At 35.5% G+C, this 24345-nt stretch overlaps 1 protein-coding gene across 2 annotated transcripts; it reads right to left on the bottom strand.

Annotated features, from left to right (window-relative positions):
- Nucleotides 1-5449: 5449 nt before the first annotated feature.
- Nucleotides 5450-9125, bottom strand: LOC118528579 (endogenous retrovirus group K member 13-1 Env polyprotein-like). 2 transcript variants are annotated; one of them, XM_078058729.1, is made up of 3 exons: nucleotides 8629-9125; nucleotides 7204-7332; nucleotides 5450-7005 (listed from the first exon to the last, which is right to left on the bottom strand). In XM_078058729.1, the coding sequence occupies exons 2-3, from the start codon at nucleotides 7296-7298 to the stop codon at nucleotides 5940-5942; spliced, it is 1161 nt and encodes a 386-aa protein (XP_077914855.1). In that variant the 5' UTR covers nucleotides 7299-7332; nucleotides 8629-9125; the 3' UTR covers nucleotides 5450-5939. The 2 variants fall into 2 exon arrangements, with proteins under 2 accessions (XP_077914855.1, XP_035936919.2); XM_036081026.2 differs by lacking the exon at nucleotides 7204-7332.
- Between the last annotated feature and the right edge of the window lie 15220 nt (nucleotides 9126-24345).

Here is a 24345-nt window from a genome sequence, read left to right as displayed (position 1 = left end):
TCGGAAATAATAAGATGAGAGATGATATGTGGCAATGATGAGAAATAGATAAGGAAGCATGACAATTGTGGGGTGAAAATAGGAAAGCTATTGTTAACAAAGATTCTTGAGTTGTGAGTGGTACCCATAAGGGCCAGACAGAAAAGGCAGGAATAGGTTCTGGCCTCAAAATTCCTGAGTAGTCCTTGATTAAAATTTCTCAGTTGGTCTTGGCATATGTCTCTAAATAGCTTTTAGGTTCTGATTTGTACTTTAGCACTTGTTATTTAAGACTGGCACTGATATGTGGCCTCAAAATATTTAGGCTATAGGTTTTCAGTCTAAGCAATATTTCCTGACTGGATTTGATGTGTTCAATTAAGTAAAATTGGGAGCCTGAATTGTTATCAATGGTAAGAGCAAAAAATAAACGTTTGTGTAAAATATTCAAAACAGTTTTCTTTGTCGTCATAATTTATATTTTTCTTTACCCTTTGTTCTTATGAGTTCATACAGACTTAGATTGTTCATGTCTATTTTGAATGCAGTGACACTTTTCATAATTTTTAAACTACCATTATAACATTCTGTTACATTTTTTGACTTAATGACACTCATTCAGCTTTATTCTCTCAGGACATAGTTCTACTTTTATGCCTTATTTCCCAGAATTAAATGATTTAATTTTAGGTATTTAAATTCCTTTCAATGTTCAAATAAAATGATATATGGCATATATGTCTGAGAATAATAAAAAGGTTTGGATAAATTATACAAGTCTTAGAGAAAGGTATACTGTGTTAGAGTTTCAATTTCACTATAAACTTGCTCAATGTGTATATAATATTTACCAATCCACTGGGCCTAGACTCTTCTGATTAGAATAGAAATAACATTACTTAACTCTGAAATTAGTTATAGTATATAAATAAGCAAATATATACAAAGCCGTAGATTTGGGGAAGATTCAAAACAACTCTGAGAATAATGAAAAAATAGACTTTGGATATAATTTTTGTTTGTTTTTCAGAATCAAGAACAAAGCCTATATTAAAATGTTAGAATATATGAAACATACAGAGAATTGCATAAAATTATGTGTATAGTTTAATTTATTCTAGAGCAAGTATTGCTAGAACCCAGCAACTTTTCTAAGTTTCTCTTCCTAATTACACTCAGACTAGGAGAAAATATTTGCAAAACATACATCTGATAAAGGACGGTATCCAAAATATACATAGACCTCTTAAAACACAGTAAGAAAACAAAAAGAGATTAAAAAAATAGGCCAAAGACCTTAACAGAGACCTCACCAAATAAGATATGTAGATAACAAATAAGCTAATGAAAAGACACTACACATCATATGTTATCAGGAAAATGCAAATTAAATCAGTAAGATACCACCACATCCTGGAACTCTAACAATACCAGTTCTATTGAGGATATGGAGCAACAGAAGCTCTCATTAATTGCTAGTAGGAATGCAAAAAGTCACAGCCACTTGGGAAGAGTTTGGTGGTTTCCTATAAAACTCTTATTTATCTAAACATACTCTTACTATATGATCCATTAAGCATGATCCTGGGTATTTACCTCAAAGAACTGAAAAGTTATGTTCACACAAAAACCTGCACATGGATGTTTATAGCATTTTATTTATAATTGCTAAAACCCGGAAGCAACAAAGATGTCCTTCATTAAGAAAATGGATAAATTGTGGTACATCCAGACAGTCAGAACTAAAAGGAAACAAACTATCAAGCCATAGAAAGATATGGAAGAAACTTAAGTGCATATTACTAAGTGAATGAAGCCAATCTAAAATGGCCAGATGCTGTACTATTCCAACTATATCACATTCTTTCTAAAGGTAAATATGGAACTTCTTTTATATTTTAAATATAAATACAATATATGTAGTTTTGAGGACTCAGTATTTTCAAGAGGACAATTCTCGTCGAATAGATCTTTAGATTCAAATCAATTCTGGTAGACTTATGTAACATTGTAGAGATCTTGAAACTGATGAAATTTAAATGAAATTCAAAAGAACAAGAATAGCCAGAACCACTTTAAGAAAAAACTAGGTGGGGACACCTCTCCATTAAATGTCAAGAATTGTTATAATTACATATTGTAATTAAGTTAGAGTGGTATTAGTACAATTAGTATGATAGAGGTCAGATATAAATTAAGATTCATCCATAGATGACTGTCTTAGTCAGTAAATATATATCTCTTTAATATGATAACATATATTATGTTCTAAAAAGACTTGAGTACATAAGGCAAAATTAATAACAATGCATTAAAGAGTCTATCATATATGTAGAAATAAAGTAAAAAACAAGATCAAGAAAGGTACGAGATTTAAATGAACTATTTTTTTTTTTTTTTTTTTTTTAAAGATTTTATTTATTTATTTGAGAGAGAGAGAATGAGAGACAGAGAGCATGAGAGGGAGGAGGGTCAGAGGGAGAAGCAGACTCCCTGCTGAGCAGGGAGCCCGATGTGGGACTCGATCCAGGGACTCCAGGATCATGACCTGAGCCGAAGGCAGTCGCTTAACCAACTGAGCCACCCAGGCGCCCCTAAATGAACTATTTTTTTAATTAAATTTTTATTTTGAAATAATTATAGATTTACATGTTTGGTAAGAAATAATACAAGAAGGATTCTTGTACCCTTCATCTGGTTTCTACAAGTGAGTAACATTTTTCAATACTATAGCAGAATACCACAACCAGGGTATTGTTGTTAATACAGTAAATTTACGGAACATTTCTACCACCACAAAGATTCCTCATATTTTGCTTTCATAGTCACACCTACTTCCCTTCTACCCATTCCCCTTCTTTAACCTCTGTTGATCACTAACCTGTTCTCCATTTCTATACTTTTGTCACTTCACTATCTTAAATAAATAAAATCATACATTATTTAACTTTTTAGGATTGGTATTTTTCACTCAGCGTAATTCTCTAGAGATGTATTCAGGTTGCTCTGTTATCAAAAGTTTTCTATTACTGATTAGGATTACATGCTAGGGATGTACCACACTTTGTTTAAATCTGTCTTTATGCATATATGACAGAATGGTTTATGTAAAAATCTTAAATATTTCATTTTTAAAACTACTAGAATTTCTAAGTAAATTGAGCAAGGTTATAGTATACTAACTTATTATAAAAATCATTTGAATTTCTATACACTAACAATAAACTATTGTGGATTCATTTTATGAGGTTATTATAATAATTACCACAGACTTGGGGGCTCAAACAACAGGAATGTATTCTCCCACAGTTCTGGAAGCCAGAAGTCCAAAATCAAGGTGTCAGCAGGGCCATATGGTCTCCGAAGACTAGAAGAAAATCTTCCTGGCCCCTTACCTATTCTGGTGACTCATGTCATTCTTTGGCTTGTTTTATGTTACATTTAGAAAATTGTACCTTTTAATTCCTTTTACCCATTTTGCCCATGCTCCCACTTCCCTTACCTCTGGCAGTTGTCAGTTTGTTCTCTGTACTTATGAGTCTGTTTGTTTTGTTTTATCTGTTAATTTGTTTTGTTTTGCTTTGTTTTTTTAAAGATTTTATTTATTTATTTATTTATTTATTTATTTGAGAGAGAGAGAGAGAAAGAGAGAGAGGGAGAGTGCACACAGTAGGGGGAAGGGCAGAGAGAAGCAGACTCCCAGCTGAACAGGGAGCCTGACGGGGGGCTCAATCCTAGGACCCTGGGATCATGACCTGAGCCAAAGGTAGGTGCCTAACTGACTGAAACACCCAGGCGCCACTTGTTTTGTTTTTTAGATGGCACATATGAGTGAAATTAAATGGCATTTGTCTTTCTCTGACAGATTTATTTCATTTAGAATAATACCTTCAAGGTCCATCTATAGTGTCACAAATTGCAAGATCTTATTCTTTTCTATGGGTGAGTAATATCCCATTATATATTACACATTATATATCTAAATCTATATTACATCTTCTTTATCCATTCATCTATTGATGTACATTTAGGTTGTTTCTATACCCTGACTATTGTAAATAATGCTGTGATGAACATAGGGGTGCATATGTCTTCTCAAATTACTGGGTTTTGTTTATTTGTTTATTTCAGATAAATATCTAGAAGTTGAATTGCTGGGTTGTATGGTAGTTCTATTTCCAATTTTTTAAGAACATCCTTGCCAACAGTTGTTATTTCTTGTTTTTTTTATAATAACTATTCTACAGGTGTGAGGTGATATCCCATTGTGGTTTTGATTTGCACTTCTCTGATGGTTAGTGGTAATGAGAATCTTTTTATTTGCCTATTGGCCATTTGTGTCTTCAAAAAAAAAAAAATCCATTCAGATCCTCTGCCTGTTTTTTAAACTGGATTGTTTATGTTATTTTTTTTTTGATATTGAGTTGTATGAATTCTTTAAATATTTTGAATGTTAACCCCTTATTCATTATATCATTTGCAAATACCTTCTCCCATTCAGTAGGTTGCCTTTTACTTCATTGATGGTTTCTTTCACTGTGCAAATTCTTTAGTTTGATGTAGTCCTATTTGTTTATTTTTGTTTTTGTTGTCTTTGCGTGAGGAGACAGATTCAGAAAAATATTTCTAAGACTGATTTAAAAGAGCTTACTGCCTGTTTTCTTCTACCTATGGTTTTAGGTCTTATATTCAAATCTTTAATACATTCAAATCTTTGATATATATAAACACACATATTGTTTCCCTTGTCTCAGGAGACATATCTAGAAAGAAATTGCTACGGCCAATGTCGAAGAGGTTTCTGGCCGTGTTCTCTTATAGCACTTTTATTGTTTCATGTCTCACTTTTAAGTCTTTCATCCATTTTGAATTTATTTTTGTGTATGGTGTAAAAATATGGTCAGATTTCATTCTTTTGCATGTTGCTGTCCAGTTTTCCCAGCACCATTTGTTGAAGAAACTGTCTTTTTTCTATTGGGTATTCTTTCCTACTTTGTCAAAGATAAATTGACCATATAGTTGTGGGTTCATGTCTGGATTTTCCATTCTGTTCTATTGATGATATGTCTGTTTTTTGTGCCAGAACCATACTTTCTTGATCACTACAGCTTTGTAATATAACTTGAAGTCTGAAATTGTGATGCTTCCAGCTTTGTTTTTCTTTTTCAAGATTGCTTTGGCTATTTGGGGTCTTCAGTGGTTCCGTTCAAATTTTAGGACTGCTTATTCTAGCTCTGTGAAAAATGATGGTGGTATTTTGATAGGGATTGCATTAAATGTTTAGATTGCTTTGGGTGGTACATACATTTTAACAACATTTGTTCTTCCAATGCATGGACATGGAATGTCTTTCTATTGATTTGTGTCATCTTCAATTTCTTTCATCAGTGTTTTATAGTTTACAAAGTGTCAATGTCTAGTGCGTTGGGGTCCCTGGGTAAGGGTTGTGAAAGAACCAGGACACAGGGGATGCAGAGCAAAGGCAGCACTTGCAACTGCATGCTGTCGTTTATTTCCCACACAGCTATATACTTGCAGCGAACAGATAAGCATGACAATGTGTACTTTTAGCTGATAATAAGATCATGCCAACATCCTTGAAGAAAGACACGCAAGATATAAGAACAAACTATATCCTGTTTTTTGTTTGCCGAAGCGCGGAACTATCTCAGCCACCCTTCCTCTGGGAACAGCACGTTCTTATAAAAGAATACTTCTAATATAGGCAAGAGCCACTTCCTGCAGATCCAGGCATTCAGAACTTGCAACGTGAGATAAGGGGAAGAGAACATTTTCTCCTCCTGATCCAGGCCTGCCTGGTTGTCCTTAATCTCACTACAGTCCTCAAATGACCTTGGTTACAAGGGGCTTACAAGCCTATACCATCTCAATTTCTTCCTTTTTTCTTTGTTTTAATAAAAATGCCTTCCAGAGGGTGGCCATAGACTTCTGGGATGGCTTTACATAGCAAAAATGTAGCAGCATAAAATAACAATCAGTAATACAAACCCCATTCCTCCCGCAGTATGCCCCAAACTTTGAATAATACCTTTTGGATCAAGTCCCTCAAGTTGTTTAAGAAATAAATCGGCCAATGTGGCAGCATCTTCAGTCTCAAATGGCTTACCAAATATTTCCTGAATATTTGTATGTAGATTGTTGATCATGTCCGTTACTGACGAGTTACCCTCTAAGTATTTTTGGATGATGCTCCAATCATGTTGGGACTCATTATATCTTAAATTGGTAACACAAAAGGTCGTGGAATTCCAATCGCAACGCAGCCAAATCTGTCTTTCTAGCGTCAAGATTTTCTTCCCTAGCCAGCTTACAGTCTGTCTAAGGACATCTATTTGTGTTTGTAAGCGAGTATCAATCATAGTTTGGGAAAGCCAAAGATCCCGAGAGTCGCGGTGCCAATTTTCCACAAAATGTTTAGTTTGTAATGAAGTATGTAATGCTACACCTGACACGGCTGCTAACGTGGTGACTGTAATTAAACTTAGAATGACCGCCACAACAATGCCAACAAGACGCTTGGTGCGTCTTAGTATCTTTTTGAAAAACTCTAGAACTAAGGTATCTACGGGATTTTGAGCCCATAGTCGTTCTAAGTTTACCGGAAGCCAAATGTGAGAACGCTGTTGCAAAATCATAAGAGAATACCCTGGTTTAAACTCTATGGAACTGTTGATGCAAGAATACAATCGGCATTCAATACAACTAATTCCATCATCAAAGCTAAAATTTCCTATCAAAAGTAAATACGGTAAAGGTACACATGCAGTCACATTCATTTCTTTAAAAATGGTGAAATTATAAGTCGACGCAGAATTTGCTGTGCCGGAAAAGGTTCCATTGTAAAGTCTGACAGTCTTAAGCGCAGCTGCAACTTTCCATAAGTGTGTTTGAACATGATCAGGAAATTTTTGATGTGATATACGAGGGTCTGCGATGCCGCCATCTCCCCAGGCCATCAATCGATGATTCACCACTGACTCATTCCATCGGCTCCGCGGTGGCATCATTTGTCGCCTCGGCAGAAGATGATACAGTAAGTAAGGCACACATGGCCAGAAATAAATTCTCAGGTGTGCAAGCCTTCCCTGTCCGCTGTAAGAGTTTTTGCCCCTCCCCACTGAGCTTTTTAATTTGTCCCCAAGTCTGCAAAGCAGTAGCAAATGTCTGTCGGCGGCGACGCCGTCCTCCCAAACTCAAGTGTGCCATGGCTTGCAGCGGAAGCTCATCCTGTCCCGGATTCCCCATCTGTCGTCTGACGGGATATGGTGCCGTTCGAATTGGTCCTCGACCGGATCCATCTCGCCGGGAGCCAGGAACAGGTGCGTCCATCCTCTGTGGAGACATAAGCATAACCCTTCCCTCTACAAAGTAATAGCCCCGGTTGCCATTCTGCATCTGCGACCGGCTTAAACCATATATATTCATTTAGCGGAAGAGGAGCCGCCTCTCCCTCTATGAACTGCTTTTCTGCTCTAGAAAGAATATCTCCCTGCGGAAGATTCAAGAAATTCAGTGTAAACAATGCTTGTAACAAAATAGAACGTGCATTAGATTGAGTGATGATAATATATGGTCCTTTTTCCTCCTTTTTAATTTTTTAATTTGCAATTTTAAAGTACTGTGTGCACGTTCCACAATGACCTGTCCTTGGGGAGTTGGGATTCAGAGCGTTCTGACGAGCTCGATCCATACAAAGCTCGGAGAACCACATCTGCCACTGCAGATATTCAGGTTCTTTCAGGAGGGCTCTACAAAGGACCCTCCAATCTTCAGGAGAGAAATTATTATAATGTCGAGCTAAGCCATTAACTAGCTCTTTGACATAATGTGATTGTGGTCCATATAAAGACACTGCCTTCTTCAAGCGACCAATATCCTCTATTCCAATACCTTCATAATATGGTGCTTGTGCTACTCCCTGGACCGGGGGAGGCCTAATAACAGGAAAGGCAAAGACAGATTTATCAGCCTCACTCTCATCATCACTATCCCGTAATGCATCAAGCTCAGCCAAGGCAGCAGAAAGAAAAGGATTTTTAGGAGAGTAAGCTAGCGCGGGCGACAGAGGCGGAGCGGAGGGCTTCTTAGAAGGTTTCTTAGACTCCCCCGCCATAGTCATGACCCGCTGAAAAACCTTCCACAAGTGCTCGGTCTCGGGATCCGACTTTACTTTCGTTTTTGATTCGTCGTTATCACACTCACTAGGTTCACGAGACAGTGCAAGCTTAAAGGTATCCTTCTCTACTTCCCTTTTCTCGTCTGTATCAAGGGGAAGGTCTTGTATAGAAGGAGCCATTTCCTTCTGGAAATTTTCAACCATGCGGTCATCCTCCATTGCTTTAAGCACTGTGAATATAATCGACCAAATGGACCAAAACCGCACGGGAATCTTTTCTCCCTGTCTCATTGCTTTTTCGACATTATGTCGGACTCGCCGCCAATTATCCATGTCCAAGGTACCCTCCTCGGGAAACCAAGGATTCCATTCTCTAACTACTTTCAGACACATCTCAATATCAGTAGAGGCGACAGTAATACCATAGACAGCAAGTGAATGCTTCAGCATTCGAACATAAGGAGTAGAAGTTCCTTGTCCCATAACCCTGTATTATTATTCAAAATACTCACCCTTCCTGAACGTCCTTCAGGGTCCCTGTTCAGGCGCCAATTGTCAACGTCTAGTGCGTTGGGGTCCCTGGGTAAGGGTTGTGAAAGAACCAGGACACAGGGGATGCAGAGCAAAGGCAGCACTTGCAACTGCATGCTGTCGTTTATTTCCCACACAGCTATATACTTGCAGCGAACAGATAAGCATGACAATGTGTACTTTTAGCTGATAATAAGATCATGCCAACATCCTTGAAGAAAGACACGCAAGATATAAGAACAAACTATATCCTGTTTTTTGTTTGCCGAAGCGCGGAACTATCTCGGCCACCCTTCCTCTGGGAACAGCACGTTCTTATAAAAGAATACTTCTAATATAGGCAAGAGCCACTTCCTGCAGATCCAGGCATTCAGAACTTGCAACGTGAGATAAGGGGAAGAGAACATTTTCTCCTCCTGATCCAGGCCTGCCTGGTTGTCCTTAATCTCACTGCAGTCCTCAAATGACCTTGGTTACATGGGGCTTACAAGCCTATACCATCTCAACAAAGTACAGGACTTTCACCTCTTTGGTTAGGTTTATTCCTACATATCTTACTGTTTTTGGTGTAATTGTAACTGGGATTGATTCCTTGATTTCTCTTTCTGCTGCTTCATTATTGGTGTATAGAAATGAAACTGATTTCTGTATATTGATTTTGCATCATGCAACTTTACCGAACTCATGTTTCAGTTCTAGCAGTTTTGGGTGGAGTCTTTTGGGTTTCCTATATAGAGCATCATGTAATCTGCAAGAGGTTTAAAGTTTGACTTCTTCTTTGCCAATTTGAAGATTTTATTTATTTATTTGACAGAGAGAGACAGCGAGAGAGGGAACACAAGCAGGGGGAGTGGGAGAGGGAGAAGCAGGCTTCCCACTGAGCAGGGAGCCCGATGCGGGGCTTGATCCCAGGACCTGGGATCATGCCCTGAGCCAAAGGCAGACGCTTAACGACTGAGCCACCCAGGTGTCCCTTCTTTGCCAATTTGGATGCCTTTTATTTCTTTCTGTTGTCTGATTGCTGAGGCTAAGACTTTCAGTACTACGTTAAATAACAGTGGTGAGAGTGAACATCCTTATCTTGTTCCTGACTACAGAGGAAAAGTTCTCAGTTGTTCCCCATTTAAAATGCTATTAGCTGAGAGTTTTACATAGATGCCCTTTAAGATGTTGAGGTATGTATCCTCTAAACCTACTTTGTTGAAGGTTTTTATCATCGATGAATGTTATACGTTGTTAAATTCTTTTTCTGTGTCTATTGAAAGGATCATATGGTTCTTATCTTTTCTTTGATTAATGTGGTGTATCATGTTGATTGATTTGCAAATTATGAACCACACTTTCAAACCAGGAGTAAATCCCACTTGATCATGGTGAATGATTTTTTTAATGTATTGTTGGATTAGTTTTGCTAGTATCTTGTTGAGAATTTTTGCATCCATGTCTGTCAGGGATAGTGGCCTATAGTTCTCTTTTTTAGTGGAGTCTTCACCTGGTTTTAGTATCTGCATAATGTTGACCTTGTAGAATGAATTTGGAAGTTTGCTTTCCTCTTCTGTTTTGGAACAGTTTGAGAAGAATAGGTATTAATTATTTTTTAAATGTTTGGTAGAATTCCCCTGTGAAGACATCTGGCCCTACACTTTTGTTTATTGGAAGTTTTTTTTTATTCCAGATTCAATTTCTTTGCTGGTTATTGGTCTGTCCAAGTCTTCTATTCCATCCTTTTCTGTTTTGGTAGTTTATATATTGCTAGGAATTTATCCATTTCTTCCAGGTTGTCCTGTTCATTTGCATATAGTTTTTCATACTATTCTGTTATAATTGTTTTTTATTTCTGTGGTATTAGTTGTTATTTCTCCTCTCTCATTAGTGATTTTATTTATTTAGATCCTTTCTCTTTTTTTTTTTTTTGATAAGTCTGGTTAGGGGTTTATCAATTTAATAATTTTTTTGAAGAACTGTCTCCTGCTTTCATTGATCTGTTCTATTGTTCTTTTAGTTTCTATGTCATTTATTTCTGCTCTAATCTTTATTATTTCCTTCCTTCTGCTGACTTTAGGCTTTATTTGTTCTCCTTTTTCTAGCTCCTCTAGGTCTAAGATTTGGTTGTTTATTTGAGACTTCTTGCTTCTGTAGGCCTGTATTGCTATATATTTACCTCTTATGACAGCTTTTGCTACCCCCCAAAGGTTTTAGAACATTATGTTTTCATTTTCATTTGTTTCCAAATATTTTTTTCTTCTTTGATTTCCTGGTTGACCCATTCATTATTTAGTAGCATGGTATTTAATCTCCATTTATTTGTGGTCTTTCCAAATTCTTGTGGTTGACTTCAAGCTTCAAAGTGTTGTGGTCAGAAAAGATGTGTGGTACGATTTCTATCTTTATTTGTGGAGACCTGATTTGTGACCTAATATGTGATCTATTCTGGAGAATATCCCATGTGCACTTGAAAAGAATCTGTATTCTGGTCTTTTAGGATGAAATGTGAATACTATTTGTTAAGTCCATCTGGTCTAGTGTGTATTTCAAAGCCATTGTTTCCTCGTTTATTTTCTGTTTGGGTGATCTGTCCATTGATGTAAGTGGGGTGTTAACATCCCCTACTGTTATTATGTCATTATCAATTAGTTCCTTCATGTTTGTTATTAATTGTTGTATATATTTGGGTGCTCCCATGTTGGGTGCATAAATATTTATAATTGTTATATCTTCTTGGTGGATAGTCCCTTTTATTATGGTATAGTGCCCTTCTTTGTCTCTTGTTACAATCTTTATTTTAAAGTCTATTTCTTCTGATATAATACTGGCTTTCTGTTAGCATACATTTCCATGATAAATGTTTCTCCATCCCTTCACTTTCAATCTGCGGGTGCCTTTAGGTCTAAAATATGTCTCTTGTAGGCAGCATATAGATGGGTCTTGCTTATTTATCCACGCTGACAGCCTATGTGTTTTGGAACATTTAGTCCATTTACATTCAAAGTAATATGGATAGATATGTATTTAGTGCCATTTTATTACTTGTTTTATCATTGCTTCTGGAAATTTCTCTGATCCTTTGTCTTTGTCACTCCTTTCCACTCAAAGAGCCTTCTTTAATATTTCTTGTAGGGTTGCTTTAGTGTTTGTTCACCTGGGAAACTTTATCTTTCCTTCTGCTCTGAATGACAGCCTTGCTGGATAGAGTATTCTTGGCTGCAGATTTTTCCCATTTAACACTTTGACTATATGATTCCCCTCCCTTCTGACTTACAAAATTTCTTTTGAGAAATCTCTAGCTAAACTTATGTGTCTTCCTTTGTAAGTTAAAGACTTCTTTTGTCTTGCTGCTTTTAAGATTTTTAATTTACCACTATATTTTGCAAATTTAATTACAATATGTCTTGGTGTTGGCCTGCTTTTGTCGATTTTGATGGGAGTTCTCTGTGCGTCATGGATCTGGATATCTGTTTCCTCCCCCAAATTAGGGATTTTTTTGCTATCAATTCTTCAAATAAATGTCCTGCCCCCTTTTCTCTCTCTTCTCCTGGGACTTCTATAATATGAAAATTATTAGGTTTGATGGAGTCTCTGAGTTCCCTAAATCTATTCTCTTTTTCCATAATTATTCTTTCTCTCTTTTGTTCAGCTTCATTATTTTCCATTATTTTGTCTTCTAGGTCACTAATTCATTCTTGTTTCTTCTAGACTGCTGTTCATTGCATCAAGCCCCTTTCCAGTCTTGTTTATTGCATTCTTCATCTCTGATTAATTCTCTTTTTAAATTATTATTATTTGAGAGAGAAAAAGAAAGCACAAGCAGGAAGAGGGGCAGAGGGCAAGGAATGGGGACAAGCAGACTCCCTGCTGAGTGTGGAACCCAACATGGGGCTCTATCCCAGGACCCCAAGATCATGACCTGAGCTGAAGTCAGACACTTAACTGACTGAGCCACCCAGGTGCCCTTGATTCTTTTTAAACTCATTTATATCTGTGGTGAGGGTCTCAAATGCCTTCTATTCTTTTCTCAAGCCCAGTGATTATCCTAATGATCATTGTTTTAAATTCTCCAGCAGACATGTTACTTATATCTGTTTCAAATAGTTCTCTGGACTTGGATTTATCTTCTTCTTTCATTTGGGATAAATTCCTCTGTGTTAGTATTTTGTGTAAGTCTCTTCCTTCTTCTCTATGTTAAGGATGTTAAAAGTTCAATCTGAAATTCCTTTTGAAATGTTCCAGCAAAGGAGGTTTTAAAAAACCAATATGGCCAGTGACTATTCTTACTGCACTTATGTAAATAATTAGGCCAAATTTATTACAGACAACTTAGCATTAATTTGCTATATTTGATGGAAATTAGGGTAATTTTAAAATATTTTGTTTTGATAACAAAGTGTTATGGGTGTTAGATTTTAGTTTTGATTAATTGTCCTTGAATGAATGTTGCTTACCTTTAAAAATTGGGCTAGATCTTAAAATCTTCTGATTTCCTTGAATGTCTGGCTAATTTTCTACCTGGTTGCTTGCACAGTGTAGGCCTGTCTTTGAAAACCTATCTGTAGGACCATGTCCTGACATAAGACAATTGTTTAACTGAATTGACCTAATTTATCTTGTTATGAAATATGGAATAAGATGCTGTCTGAGACTATACATGAGAGTTCCAAATTAATGGCTCCTCAAGGGATGGGGGCTCAATCTGGTACCAGTGAATATCTGCAGTTGGATGCAAGGCAGTTTCATTCCTCAAATTCTGATCTACACCCCTTTTCAGCAGGAGGTAACTGGAATTGTCCCTATCCATCAAAAATTAGGAATGATGAGAAGCCAGGAATGGTATTGGCTCATGGGGACCAAACAGCTACTGTGTCATTGCTAAAAGAAGATTTGCCATGTCTATTACCTGCAAAACATTTGTCTTTTCACCCCTAGCCTCACATTGCTGATGTCCCTCCCTGTTGCCTCAGGAAGTGTCTCCTTCATGGGCCACCATTTGTGCTAAAAATCACAATTGCTTTCACTGCTGGGTCTGTGGAAAGGGTCTCTTTTGCTGATGCCTTCACTAGGTGGTTCCCCTCTTTACTGGGTTTCTGGGGAACTATTTTTCTATGTATTTTCTTTTTGTTATAGGCATATTAATCTCATGTCCCTGTTTGTATTGCTGCTGTGACTGGTGATACAAGTTATCTCCTGATATCTGGCTGTAGAGTCATTTGGAAGAATGGTGTGTAAAGACTGTAAGGTCCATAAAGATGTTGGGGGGAGGCAGTGTAGGGGTGCTGACAATACTAACTCTTTTGCTATCTTGTTCATGTCTGCAAAATGACCTCCTTTGTGGCTAGTGTTCCAGGCCCCCTAAAGAAATCTGTAAATTGTATGGAGTTGCCCGCTTCCTTTTCTGGTCTCAAAGTTCTATCTCAGTTTGGAGGATACTTTATGTCTCTCTCCTACCTTCTGACATATAAGTTTTTGGTTACCCTAAGTTTCATATATAAAAACTTAAGTATAGAGCAGTCTATTTTAAGTTGGAGGTTACTTACACTCAAACGAATTCTGAAAAGCACTGCATTTTTACTCCCACCCCCCACGTTTTATGCTTTTGATGTATTTTACATCACTTTATTTTGTGTATCCCTTAACTAATTATTGTCATATAGTTGGTTTTACTACAATCTTCATACTAGCTTTATAAATGATCTACCCACTACTTCTTCTATATATTGCCTTTATCAATGAGATTTTTTTCTTTCATATATTTTTTTACTTCTAGTTATGGCCTTTTCTTCTTACAGAAATCCCTTAATATTTCTTATAAAGTTGGTTCAGTAATGATGAACTCCTGTAGCTTTTGTTTGTCTGGAATTCTTTATATCCCCTCCAATTCTGAATGCTCACTTTGCTGGGTAGAGTATTTTTGGTTGCATGTTTTATTTATTTATTTATTTATTTATTTATTTATTTATTTATTTTCCTTTCAGCAATCTGAATATATTCTGCCACTCCTGTCTGGCCTGCAAAGTTTCTGGCAAAAATCAGCTTATGTTATATGGATGTTCCCTTATATGTAACTAATTGTTCTTCTCTTGCTGTTCTTGAGATTCTCCTTTTATCTTTAGTTTTTGACACTTTAATTATAATGTGTCTTGGTATGGACTTTTGAGTTCATCTGTTTGAGACCCTCTGTGTTTCCTGGACCTGGATGTCTGTTTCCTTTCCCAAGTTAGGTTCATTTTCAGCTATTATTTTTTCAAATAAGTTTTCTGCCTCTTTAACTCTCTCTTCTCCTTCTGGGACTACTATAATGTGAATGTTAGTATGCTTTCAAGTTATCATAGAGGTCCTTTAAACTTTTCTCATTTAAAAAAAAATTGTTTGTTTTGTTTTATTTTTCCTATTTAGTTTGGGTAATTTTCACTTACCTTGTCTTCCAGATTCCTGATTTGTTCTTCTGTATCATCTAATGTGCTGTTTATTGTCTCTAGTGTATTTTTCATTTCTGTTATTGTCTTTTTAGACACTGTTACTTTTTTTTATATTTTCTATCTTTTTGCTAAAGTTCTCTCTTTTGTTCATTCATTCTTCTCCTGAGTTCAATAAATACCTTGATGAACATTACTTTGAATTTTTTATCTGCTGGATTGCTTATCTCCATTTGGTTAGTTCTTTTTCTAAGGCTTTGTCTTTTTCTTTCCTTTGGAACATATTCATCTGTCTCCTCATTGTACTTAACTCTCTGTGTTTGTTCCTATGTATTGTATAGTTCAGCTACATTTCCCAGTCTTAAAGGAATGGTCTTATGTAGGAGATGTCCTGTGGGGCTGAGAAGAACAATCCTTTGGCCATCAGAGCCAGGTGCTCCAGGTTGTCCTCTGTGTGAGCTACATGTACCCTTCTCATGTAGCTGGACATGACTTCTGCAGGCATATTTGTGGGCATGGCTGGCTGCCAACCTAGCTGTCTGTGAGGCCTGGTCATGACTGCTATGGGTCATCTGGTGGAAAGAGATGGCTCACAGCTTCACTGGTTACAAGGTCTTGCCACTGACACAGCTGACCATGAAACTCCACTGCAACAACTGTGGTTATGCTAGTAGATGGGGTTATCCTACCATAGGCTGTGAGGCCCAACCTATATGCAGGGTTTTGTGGGGCTCTAAGTGGTGCCCACTTCCTTGCATTAACAGTCTAGAGGGAGGATTCCAAAATGGCAATCACTAGTGCCATGATCAGCATGACTAAATAAATAACAAAAATGGCTACTGCCAGTGTCTCTACCTGGGGAGAGGATACTGCTTCCTGCTTCTCTGACAGGTATTTCAAGATTACTAAGAGGGTCTCCTTTACCTATAGGTCATGTACTTTTCAATATGTTGTTTTTGTCTCTGGTTTCCAGGTTGAGCAAGTCTGTACTTGAGCCTTTTTAGAGCAGGTTTTCTTTTCCTTACAGTTGTATAGTTTTTCTGGACATATTCCCTATTAGTTTTCAAAGCCATGTATTTTGGTGTATAATTTAAGGATTGGGATGCCTGATGTGGAGCTCAAATCTCTTGTTCCTAAGGGAAATGTTCCATACATTTAAGATCCCTCTTAACCATGGACTGCCTTGCCTGGGATGTTTTGTGTGTGTGTGTGTGTGTGTGTGTGTGTGTGTGTGTGTGTGTTTCCCTCAGTGAGACCATGTGTCTCCATCTTCTACCCATCTTGGTGCTGTCTCTTGTGGAGGCTCTATTTATCTAGTTTCTAAGTCCCCTTTAGAGGGAATTATTCCATTGTAATTATAGGCTTGCTGTGTCAGTGGGAAGAGGTGACCTCAAGATCTTCTTACACCTCCATCTTGAATTTTCCACACGTATTCTATTATTATAGTTCTGTGTTCTGTTTTCTTTAGTGAGCCATTGGATCAAGATAGTCAATATCTGTTTTGTTTTGTTTTCCTAGGACAATCAACAACATGCTTGAATAGCTATGCTCCAAAGGTTTACTAAAGCCCTTCTTACTTTTCACATATCCGCAATCATAAACATAAAGTTTAACTTCCCTGTGAATTTACACTTATCTGACAAAGAGGCCAATAACTTAGCTATGTTATAAAGATGAGATAAGACTTAAGCATAATTCCATTTATCTACTTAATGTTCTAGCTTAGAAAGAAGATACCATTTCCAAAGAAGAGTTACAACTTAGTTAAAACTAAGATCATTAAGTACAAATTTATCTCAAAGAAATAAATTCTTCACTTGTGAAAGGTTAACAGTCATTTACAAATTTTCTGTAGTGTTTACGAAGAACCATTTATGGAATTTTCCTAGTCTCACTGGCTACTTCAGACAATGGGTTTCCTAACTTTTCTGAAATAGTCACATGTTACTTAACTAACTTATGGTAACCAATAGCTTACCTGGGAACTGAAATATGAATGAGAATGTTGTGATTTAACATTAGCTTTTCAATACTACCTCCTCTAGAACTTCCTAATTATCAAAAACATTCAAGGTTCATTTTGACCCATTTTTTCCACATCTCAGAAAAAGTGATCACAAGATAATTCAATTTTTCAGGAAAAAATAAATACAGGTCTTAATTTGAGATTTGAAACCATAAAAACTTAAGGCGAATTTTGGATGGCTTATTTCTGTTCTCAAGCCTCTTTATATCATGCATTCAGGAGGCAAGGAGAGTGGGAAAAAGCAAGCATTCAAAGATTGACAGGGTAGATACACAATGTCAGTAAGCTCATAGAAGTTTTCACTCAAAGAGTTTATGAAAGGGGCGCCTTGGTGGCTCAGATGGTTAAACGTCTGCCTTCGGCTCAGGTCATGATCCCAGGGTCCTGGGATTGAGCCCCACATCGGGCTCCTGGCTCAGCGAGGAGTCTGCTTCTCCCTCTGCCTCTCCCATTGCTCATGCTCTCTCTCTTTCTGTATCTCTGTGTCTCAAGTGAATAAATAAAATCTTTAAAAAAAAAAAACGAGTTTATGAAACCACAAGGCATTATTTCAAAACAGAGCTGCCCTAGACATATTAGTCACTCGAGGTTGTTTATTTTAAAGCAAGAATATTGTACTTCTATCCCTGCTTACATCTGAAATTTTCAATATTGTTAATATCCAGGAAATAAATAAACAAAATCATAGAAGTGGAATATTTGGCTATTATTCCTATATGGTATTCTGTCAACTTTTTGGATTGGGAATAGAATCTGTAGCTTTGATTTAATTGAGGATATTTTGGCTCCTTATTTGAAGTAACTAAAAACTTTTATCTTAATCCTTTTCTTAGAATTTATCTACATTTCAGCATTTAAATGTGTAATCTTCAGAGTTTTAAATGTTACTTACTACCTATTGTCCAATTAAATATCCCAACATGGAAATATTCTACAAAAACATATATCTATATTGATATCACCTATATCTATCTGTATCTATCTATCTCTATATCTATCTATCATCTATCTATCTATCTATCATCTATCTATCTATCTATCTATCTATCATCTATCATCTATCTATAGTGGTTGAAACAACCACCACTGAAATCCTGATGTGTATTCATGACTCTTCAAACCATGGTGTGAATTGGACTGATCACTTCCCCCGGCTAATTCCAGCTTGGGCTAATAATGACTATAAACTAGAACTGAAAATTGACTTGATATGTCAGCATGACATGTAAGAATGTAGATTACCTATATCAACATGACTTACTTGTGTTTTCTTTTTTTTTTTTTTAAAAAGATTTTATTTATTTATTTGACAGAGAGAGACACAGTGAGAGAGGGAACACAAGCAGGGGGAGTGGGAGAGGGAGAAGCAGACTCCCCGCCAAGCAGGGAGCCCGATGTGGGGCTCGATCCCAGGACCCTGGGATCATGACCTGAGCCGAAGGCAGACGCTTAACGACTGAGCCACCCAGGCGCCCCGACTTACTTGTGTTTTCAAGAAACTTCTGTATGAGAAAGATAAGACCATAAACCAGTAAATAAATTTACTATTTCTTTAAGGAAATTCTTACAGAGAGATTTATCAGATAAAGTAGTCTACTCAGTTGGACAACTTGTCAACTACTTATCAGGTATAGTTTGCTTTCAAAACTCACTTTAAGATGGTTGTTCATGTGTTCACCAGTCCTAAACAACTTTAAAAAAAATCACAAACTTTGTCCAATCCTAATAATTTCTCTGCCTTGAAACTTTAATCATATGGACCTAAATAGAAAGCATTATAAATATTCCACTTCTTTTTCCCTTTCTGAGACACTGTCAAGATGTAAAGTTAATGTGCTTCCTTACTGAAGTTAAGTCTGAATAAATTTAGCTTTACTTTATTAAGAGGTCTCTTGGTGGTATACCTGGGTGCCTCAGTTAAGCTTCTGCCTTCAGCTCAGGTCATGATCCCAGGATCCTGGGATCGAGTCCTGCATTGGGCTCCTTGCTCAGTTGAGAGCCTCCTTCTCCCCCTCTGCCTGCCACTCCTCCTGCTTGTGTTCTCTCTCTCTCTCTGACAAATAAATAAATAAATAAAATCTTAAGAAAAAGAGGTCTCTTGGTGATATTTTGAGTGAGTTCAACAGTTTTCATCCATAAGTGATGTTTGGAGACAGCATGGAATAAGAAGTCATGAAACAGAAATTTTATTAGTAACTTTTTTTTTCTGTTTATTACCTTTCTGGACTTCAATTTTCTCATTTCTGAAGGAGAAGACAGTGCAGACATTTTATAAGTTTGTTCTAATTAAATTTTTATAAATCAATGACTAAATACAAGAAATTTTCATAGTCACACATATTGATTTGATTTGATGAGTGATTTCAATCTAACATTTAATATTTTCTTTAAATTAATCATTTTAGTACCAAAGTCTATGTATGTGTGTGTGTATATATATATATATATATATACATATATATATATTTTCTAGATACCCTATGTACCCATAGGTTCAGTACACCTATTATTTCTGATAGTTGAGAGCTCACATTACATTTCCATTTCATATATAAATGGATTTTATTTTTAAGGCCAGCTGTTCATTTCTTAACCATGATAGTCACAGAGTTTATATATTGCTATCTGCATTCTTGGTATGAGTACAACAGAAGGCTCATATAGTAAACAAATATATACAATTCATTTCCTTAAGTGCTTCTTCCCCACAGGAAAAGTCTTTTGCTTTAAAAAACTTAAAAACATTTTTTTTTAAATAACAAAATTTGACTTCGGCTACAGAAAACAATAATGGCTGGGTATAACTTGCATTGCATCTCTCCAGGCAAAGTCAAACTTTGAAGAATGCTTTGAGACTCCTGATGTCCCCTGATCCCTCGGGTATTATGGACTTCTCAGGATCACAGATAAAATTCGTGTTGCTAGAAGCACTCTGTGAAAATGCCTTTTAAGTGTTTTTCCCTATAGACTCAGATTTCATTATTCTTTTCTTCAGGCAATAGGAAATTTGAATACGCACTTTTTTATCACTTTATGTTCAGGAATAATTTACTTGAATATGTAAATATTGGCAAAAATGGTCATTATCCTATCCAAACTATAATTATTTTGTCAATCAATCAACTAAGTATGCAGACACAGTTATTATGGGTGATTTTGTAAGGAGACAAACAAATAAATTTAAAGAAACACACCTGAAGAAGATAAACACCAAGTTAGGAAGAATAGAGATATAAATGAATGAACGAATGAATGAATGAACAAATTTTTTTTAAATAATGATCATATAATAACAGCAACAGTATATGACATTTTTAAAAGATATGTTAGTCAAATTGAAAGGTAGATAAGGAATTCCAGAGTTGCACATTAAACTGGTTAATAAAGATTCGTAAAAAATGTGTGGTGAAAAATTAGGCAGACTTTAAATAGACAATGACGAAAAGTGCAGGCAGGGTTAACAGCATGCACAGACCCACAATTGTGAGTATAATGAAAGTATCTTTGGAAGCAGCAGATAAGTTATATTTACTGTGTTTGATGATATGGACAAAAGTAATTTATAAACATAAACATGTTATTTTTTTTTAATTAGAGTAACAGTGATTTTAAGTCCCCAAATCATTATTGTTACATTACTTATCATGGTTTTCTGTACTTATTTCAACACGAAATGTTATTCTTATTACAAAAGTAATAAATGTTTGTTATGAAAACATCAAATAATAAAAAACATGTATAAAATAGAAAACATAGCTTTCTGTATCTCACTGACAAAGATATCTACTATTAACTCTTTGCAAATAATATGCTAATGTGATAAATATTTTTCTATATGGACTAGTTTATATAAATATGAGGTTTTTGTTGTTTATGTTTTTGTTAATATTAAATGTATTCTGAAATTACCTTTTCTCACCACACTTTGGTATGAGTTTTTCAGTTTTGCATTTAAACATACCAATTTTGGGGCGCTTGGGTGACTCACTTGGTTAAGCATCTGACTCTTGATTTTGGCTTAGATCATGATCTCAGCCCTACAACAGGCTCCATGCTCAGCTGAGTCTGCTTAAGATTCTCTCTCTCTCTCTCACTGTGCCCCTTCCCCAGCTCTCATGTGCACTCTCTCTCTAAAATGAATAAATAAAAATCCTTAAAAAATAAAAAATATAAAGACACCAATATTTACTAGATGGGGCCATATTGTTCTATATTTTCCTGCATTCACAAAATTGATGTAGACTTTTTCCTTGTCATCTTTACATCAGCTGCAAATTATTTAACCACAAGACTGCTGACATTTTAAAACAATTTTCTATTATGAAAATTTAGTTATTTTCCAATAATTCAATATTGTCAATAATGCAATTTTAGGTATTTATTTTTGCATACTTGTGTGAATAGTTCTATGAAATAAATTCCTGTAAGTAGAATAGCTAATTTAAAAGTTACCTACTTTTTAAAATATGATTCATGTGAACAATATATTAGAGTACCTATTTCAACTCTGAGGAATACAGTGTGGTGTTATTGTCTTTAATACATGCTGGTTAATTAATTGCTGCTGTTTATTAGATCTATGTTTAACATGAATTGGCTCATATAATATTCATACAAATTCTAAAGTAGGTCATCTTTTTCAGACAAGAAAACTGAAGCACAGAGATAGTTATAATTGTTACAGTCATACAGGCAGTTTATGACAGTATAAATTCCAGCCCACTCTGCATCTATCTGCCACCTTTCTCTCAACTACAATTCCACTATGCTGTTCACATAAAAACTCATTTTAAGGACAAAGAAAAGTAATAAAAAGAAAGAAAAAGCAAGAAAGAAAGAAGAAAAAGTACATCACAAAATTAAATATGTCTAGTGGTGCCTGGGTGGCTCAGTCGGTTAAGCATCGGATTCTTGGTTTCAGCTCACGTCATGATCTCAGAGTCAATGAGGTCAAGTCCCATATTGGGCTCTGCACTCAGTCTGCTGAGGAGGCTCTCCTTCTCCCTCCCCCCTACTCTTCCCCTGCTCATGCTCTTTCATTCTCTCTAAAATAAATAAATAAAATCTTAAAAAAAGAAATTCCTAAATAAATAATAATAATAATAATTAATAATGTCTCAATTCACACAGTGAATAACCTGAAATTTGCGGCTCCAGTCAAAAGTGGATCAGTTAAAATATAACTTACTACAAACTATTTTTAAAAACTAATAAGAACTGTATGGTATAAAAATCAAATACCATCAGTCAAACTATAAAAAAGAAACCTACCCAAAAAGTCATCAATAATGAACAAACCTAAGGCCAATCTTTAATATTACAGTTATCTTATAATTTTAACATAAAACATTTGAACAACACCAGAAATTTTTAAGTGCAGGTATGCTACTTATGAATATATTAAATTATATTATGGTTTGGGTTAGCTCAATTATTTATAGATCTATTTCTGTGACCATGCTTTAGAAAGTGTGATATCAACATGTCACCACAGATTCATGCCCCCAGGAAAATGTGCAAATGTGATTTTGAAAAATGCAAATGAAGCTCTACAATCCATGCCCATCCATTAAGGAAGCTTGATTGTGCCTCTTTTACGCAACACTTTTGCTTGTTTTCACTATAATGTTAGACAATATTTAAGTAGCTGAGAATTGGTACTTACGCTTCTAAGGAAGTGAACATGTTAAAGAGCAGAAGGTGACATTAAAAAGTAAGCCTGAGAAATTTGCCTTTCAAATAAGCATATGGCTATGTGTGTATGTATGTATGCATATATATATGCATAAATATATTTAATACATATATTAAAATTTTATATACATATATAAAAAGATATACATAATAAATAATCTTTATATACATGGAGAGAGAGATCATATATATACATAACATATATGTGAACATTTATAATGGTTTAGAAATAATTTTTTGCTTTGCTTCTTAATTTTGAAGGCATTGATACATTGAGTATGCATTTTTAGATATATTTTATCCCATATGTAGTGATGTGTGTGCCAATATATAAATATTCACATATAAACATTTTAAGTGTATAAAAAGTATAAACAGTGATATAGTTAGTGTATTGAGAATGCTTGAAAATGGAATGTTGTTCTTTCAATTTTGAGATTATTGTGCTCTCAGTATGAAACTTACACATTTGCAGAAACATGGCAGGAAAATACCAAGAAACTTTAAAACTTAAAAGGATAACATTGAGTCTTGTTATGCATTTTGATATCTTTTAGCATTTTCACACAGCAAATCCACACATTTAAAAATATTGTGAAAAGTGGAAAATAAAAATACCACAAGATGATGATTTATGATCACTAATATTCTTGGCAGGTTTCTCATAGCAGTGTGTTGTATAAAGGTGACTATAAATTTGGATCAAACAACTATAGCATAATTAGTAACAACCACCTGTTGGAAGCAGGCTTTTATGAGCCTTCTACATTGCTTATGTATAATATATTTTTACACAAATGTACATGATTTCTGCAATGTTTATTTTTGTGAATTCATACATGATTTCTGACATTTGCACATAAAGGAACTGTTCATAGAGTCACAGGGATTGCTGACTTCTTTGCTCAGTATTCTGATTGAACAACAAGGATGTGTAGTTAAGACATTATTCTACTCTGGTATTGCATGACTGTGAAGTTATGATGACTAAACTCATAAAGACCTTTATTTTAATGATGTTTATTTAATTATTCATTTGCTATTTTTAGACAGTCTTTCCAGTTAGTTAATATTTTACCCCAATGACTATATAGATAGCTGAGACTATTATGCATTATTTACAAATTTGTATTCTTCTATAATTAAAATTTATTTAAAAACTTTCAAGATGACAACTAAAGGCAACAAAATTTCCTGTCCCCATGTTAATACCGTTATCAAGCAAAAATGTCTTAGGTGCTTCTCCAGGATGTGTCTACTCCAAAGAGGTAAGACTGAACCAATGAAACAGATTACTTATCAAAACTAATAGCTTGCTCATCAAGAACTATATCAAGACTCTTTTTGCTGTGTTCACCAATCTAAAGGCATTTCATTAGCAACCTCCACAATCCTAATCAGATTCCCATCTGGCAAGACTTGTCTTTTTATCCTCCTTATTCACCCATTTTGAGACACTACTAAGATGGCCAGAGTGAGGTTTTTCCTTACAGCAAGAGATCTAATAAATTTAGTTATAACTGATCAAGAGGCATTTCTGGGGGCCTTTGGGAGAGTTTCCATACACGTTT

The sequence above is a fragment of the Halichoerus grypus genome, chromosome 11, assembly GCF_964656455.1.
Source record: "Halichoerus grypus chromosome 11, mHalGry1.hap1.1, whole genome shotgun sequence".
NCBI classification, from domain to species: Eukaryota; Metazoa; Chordata; class Mammalia; order Carnivora; family Phocidae; genus Halichoerus; species Halichoerus grypus.
The sequence above is the reverse complement of the archived record's forward strand: the minus strand, read 5'-3'. Positions and strand labels throughout refer to the sequence as shown.

Excerpts from the sequence above, each read along its gene's own strand:
- LOC118528579 (XM_078058729.1), bottom strand. The coding sequence starts at position 7,298 with ATGGATCCGGTCGAGGACCAATTCGAACGGCACCATATCCCGTCAGAC. Across the intron at positions 7,006-7,203 it reads AGCTTCCGCTGCAAGCCATG|GATGCCACCGCGGAGCCGAT; the intron begins GCACACTTGAGT and ends GAGGCGACAAAT.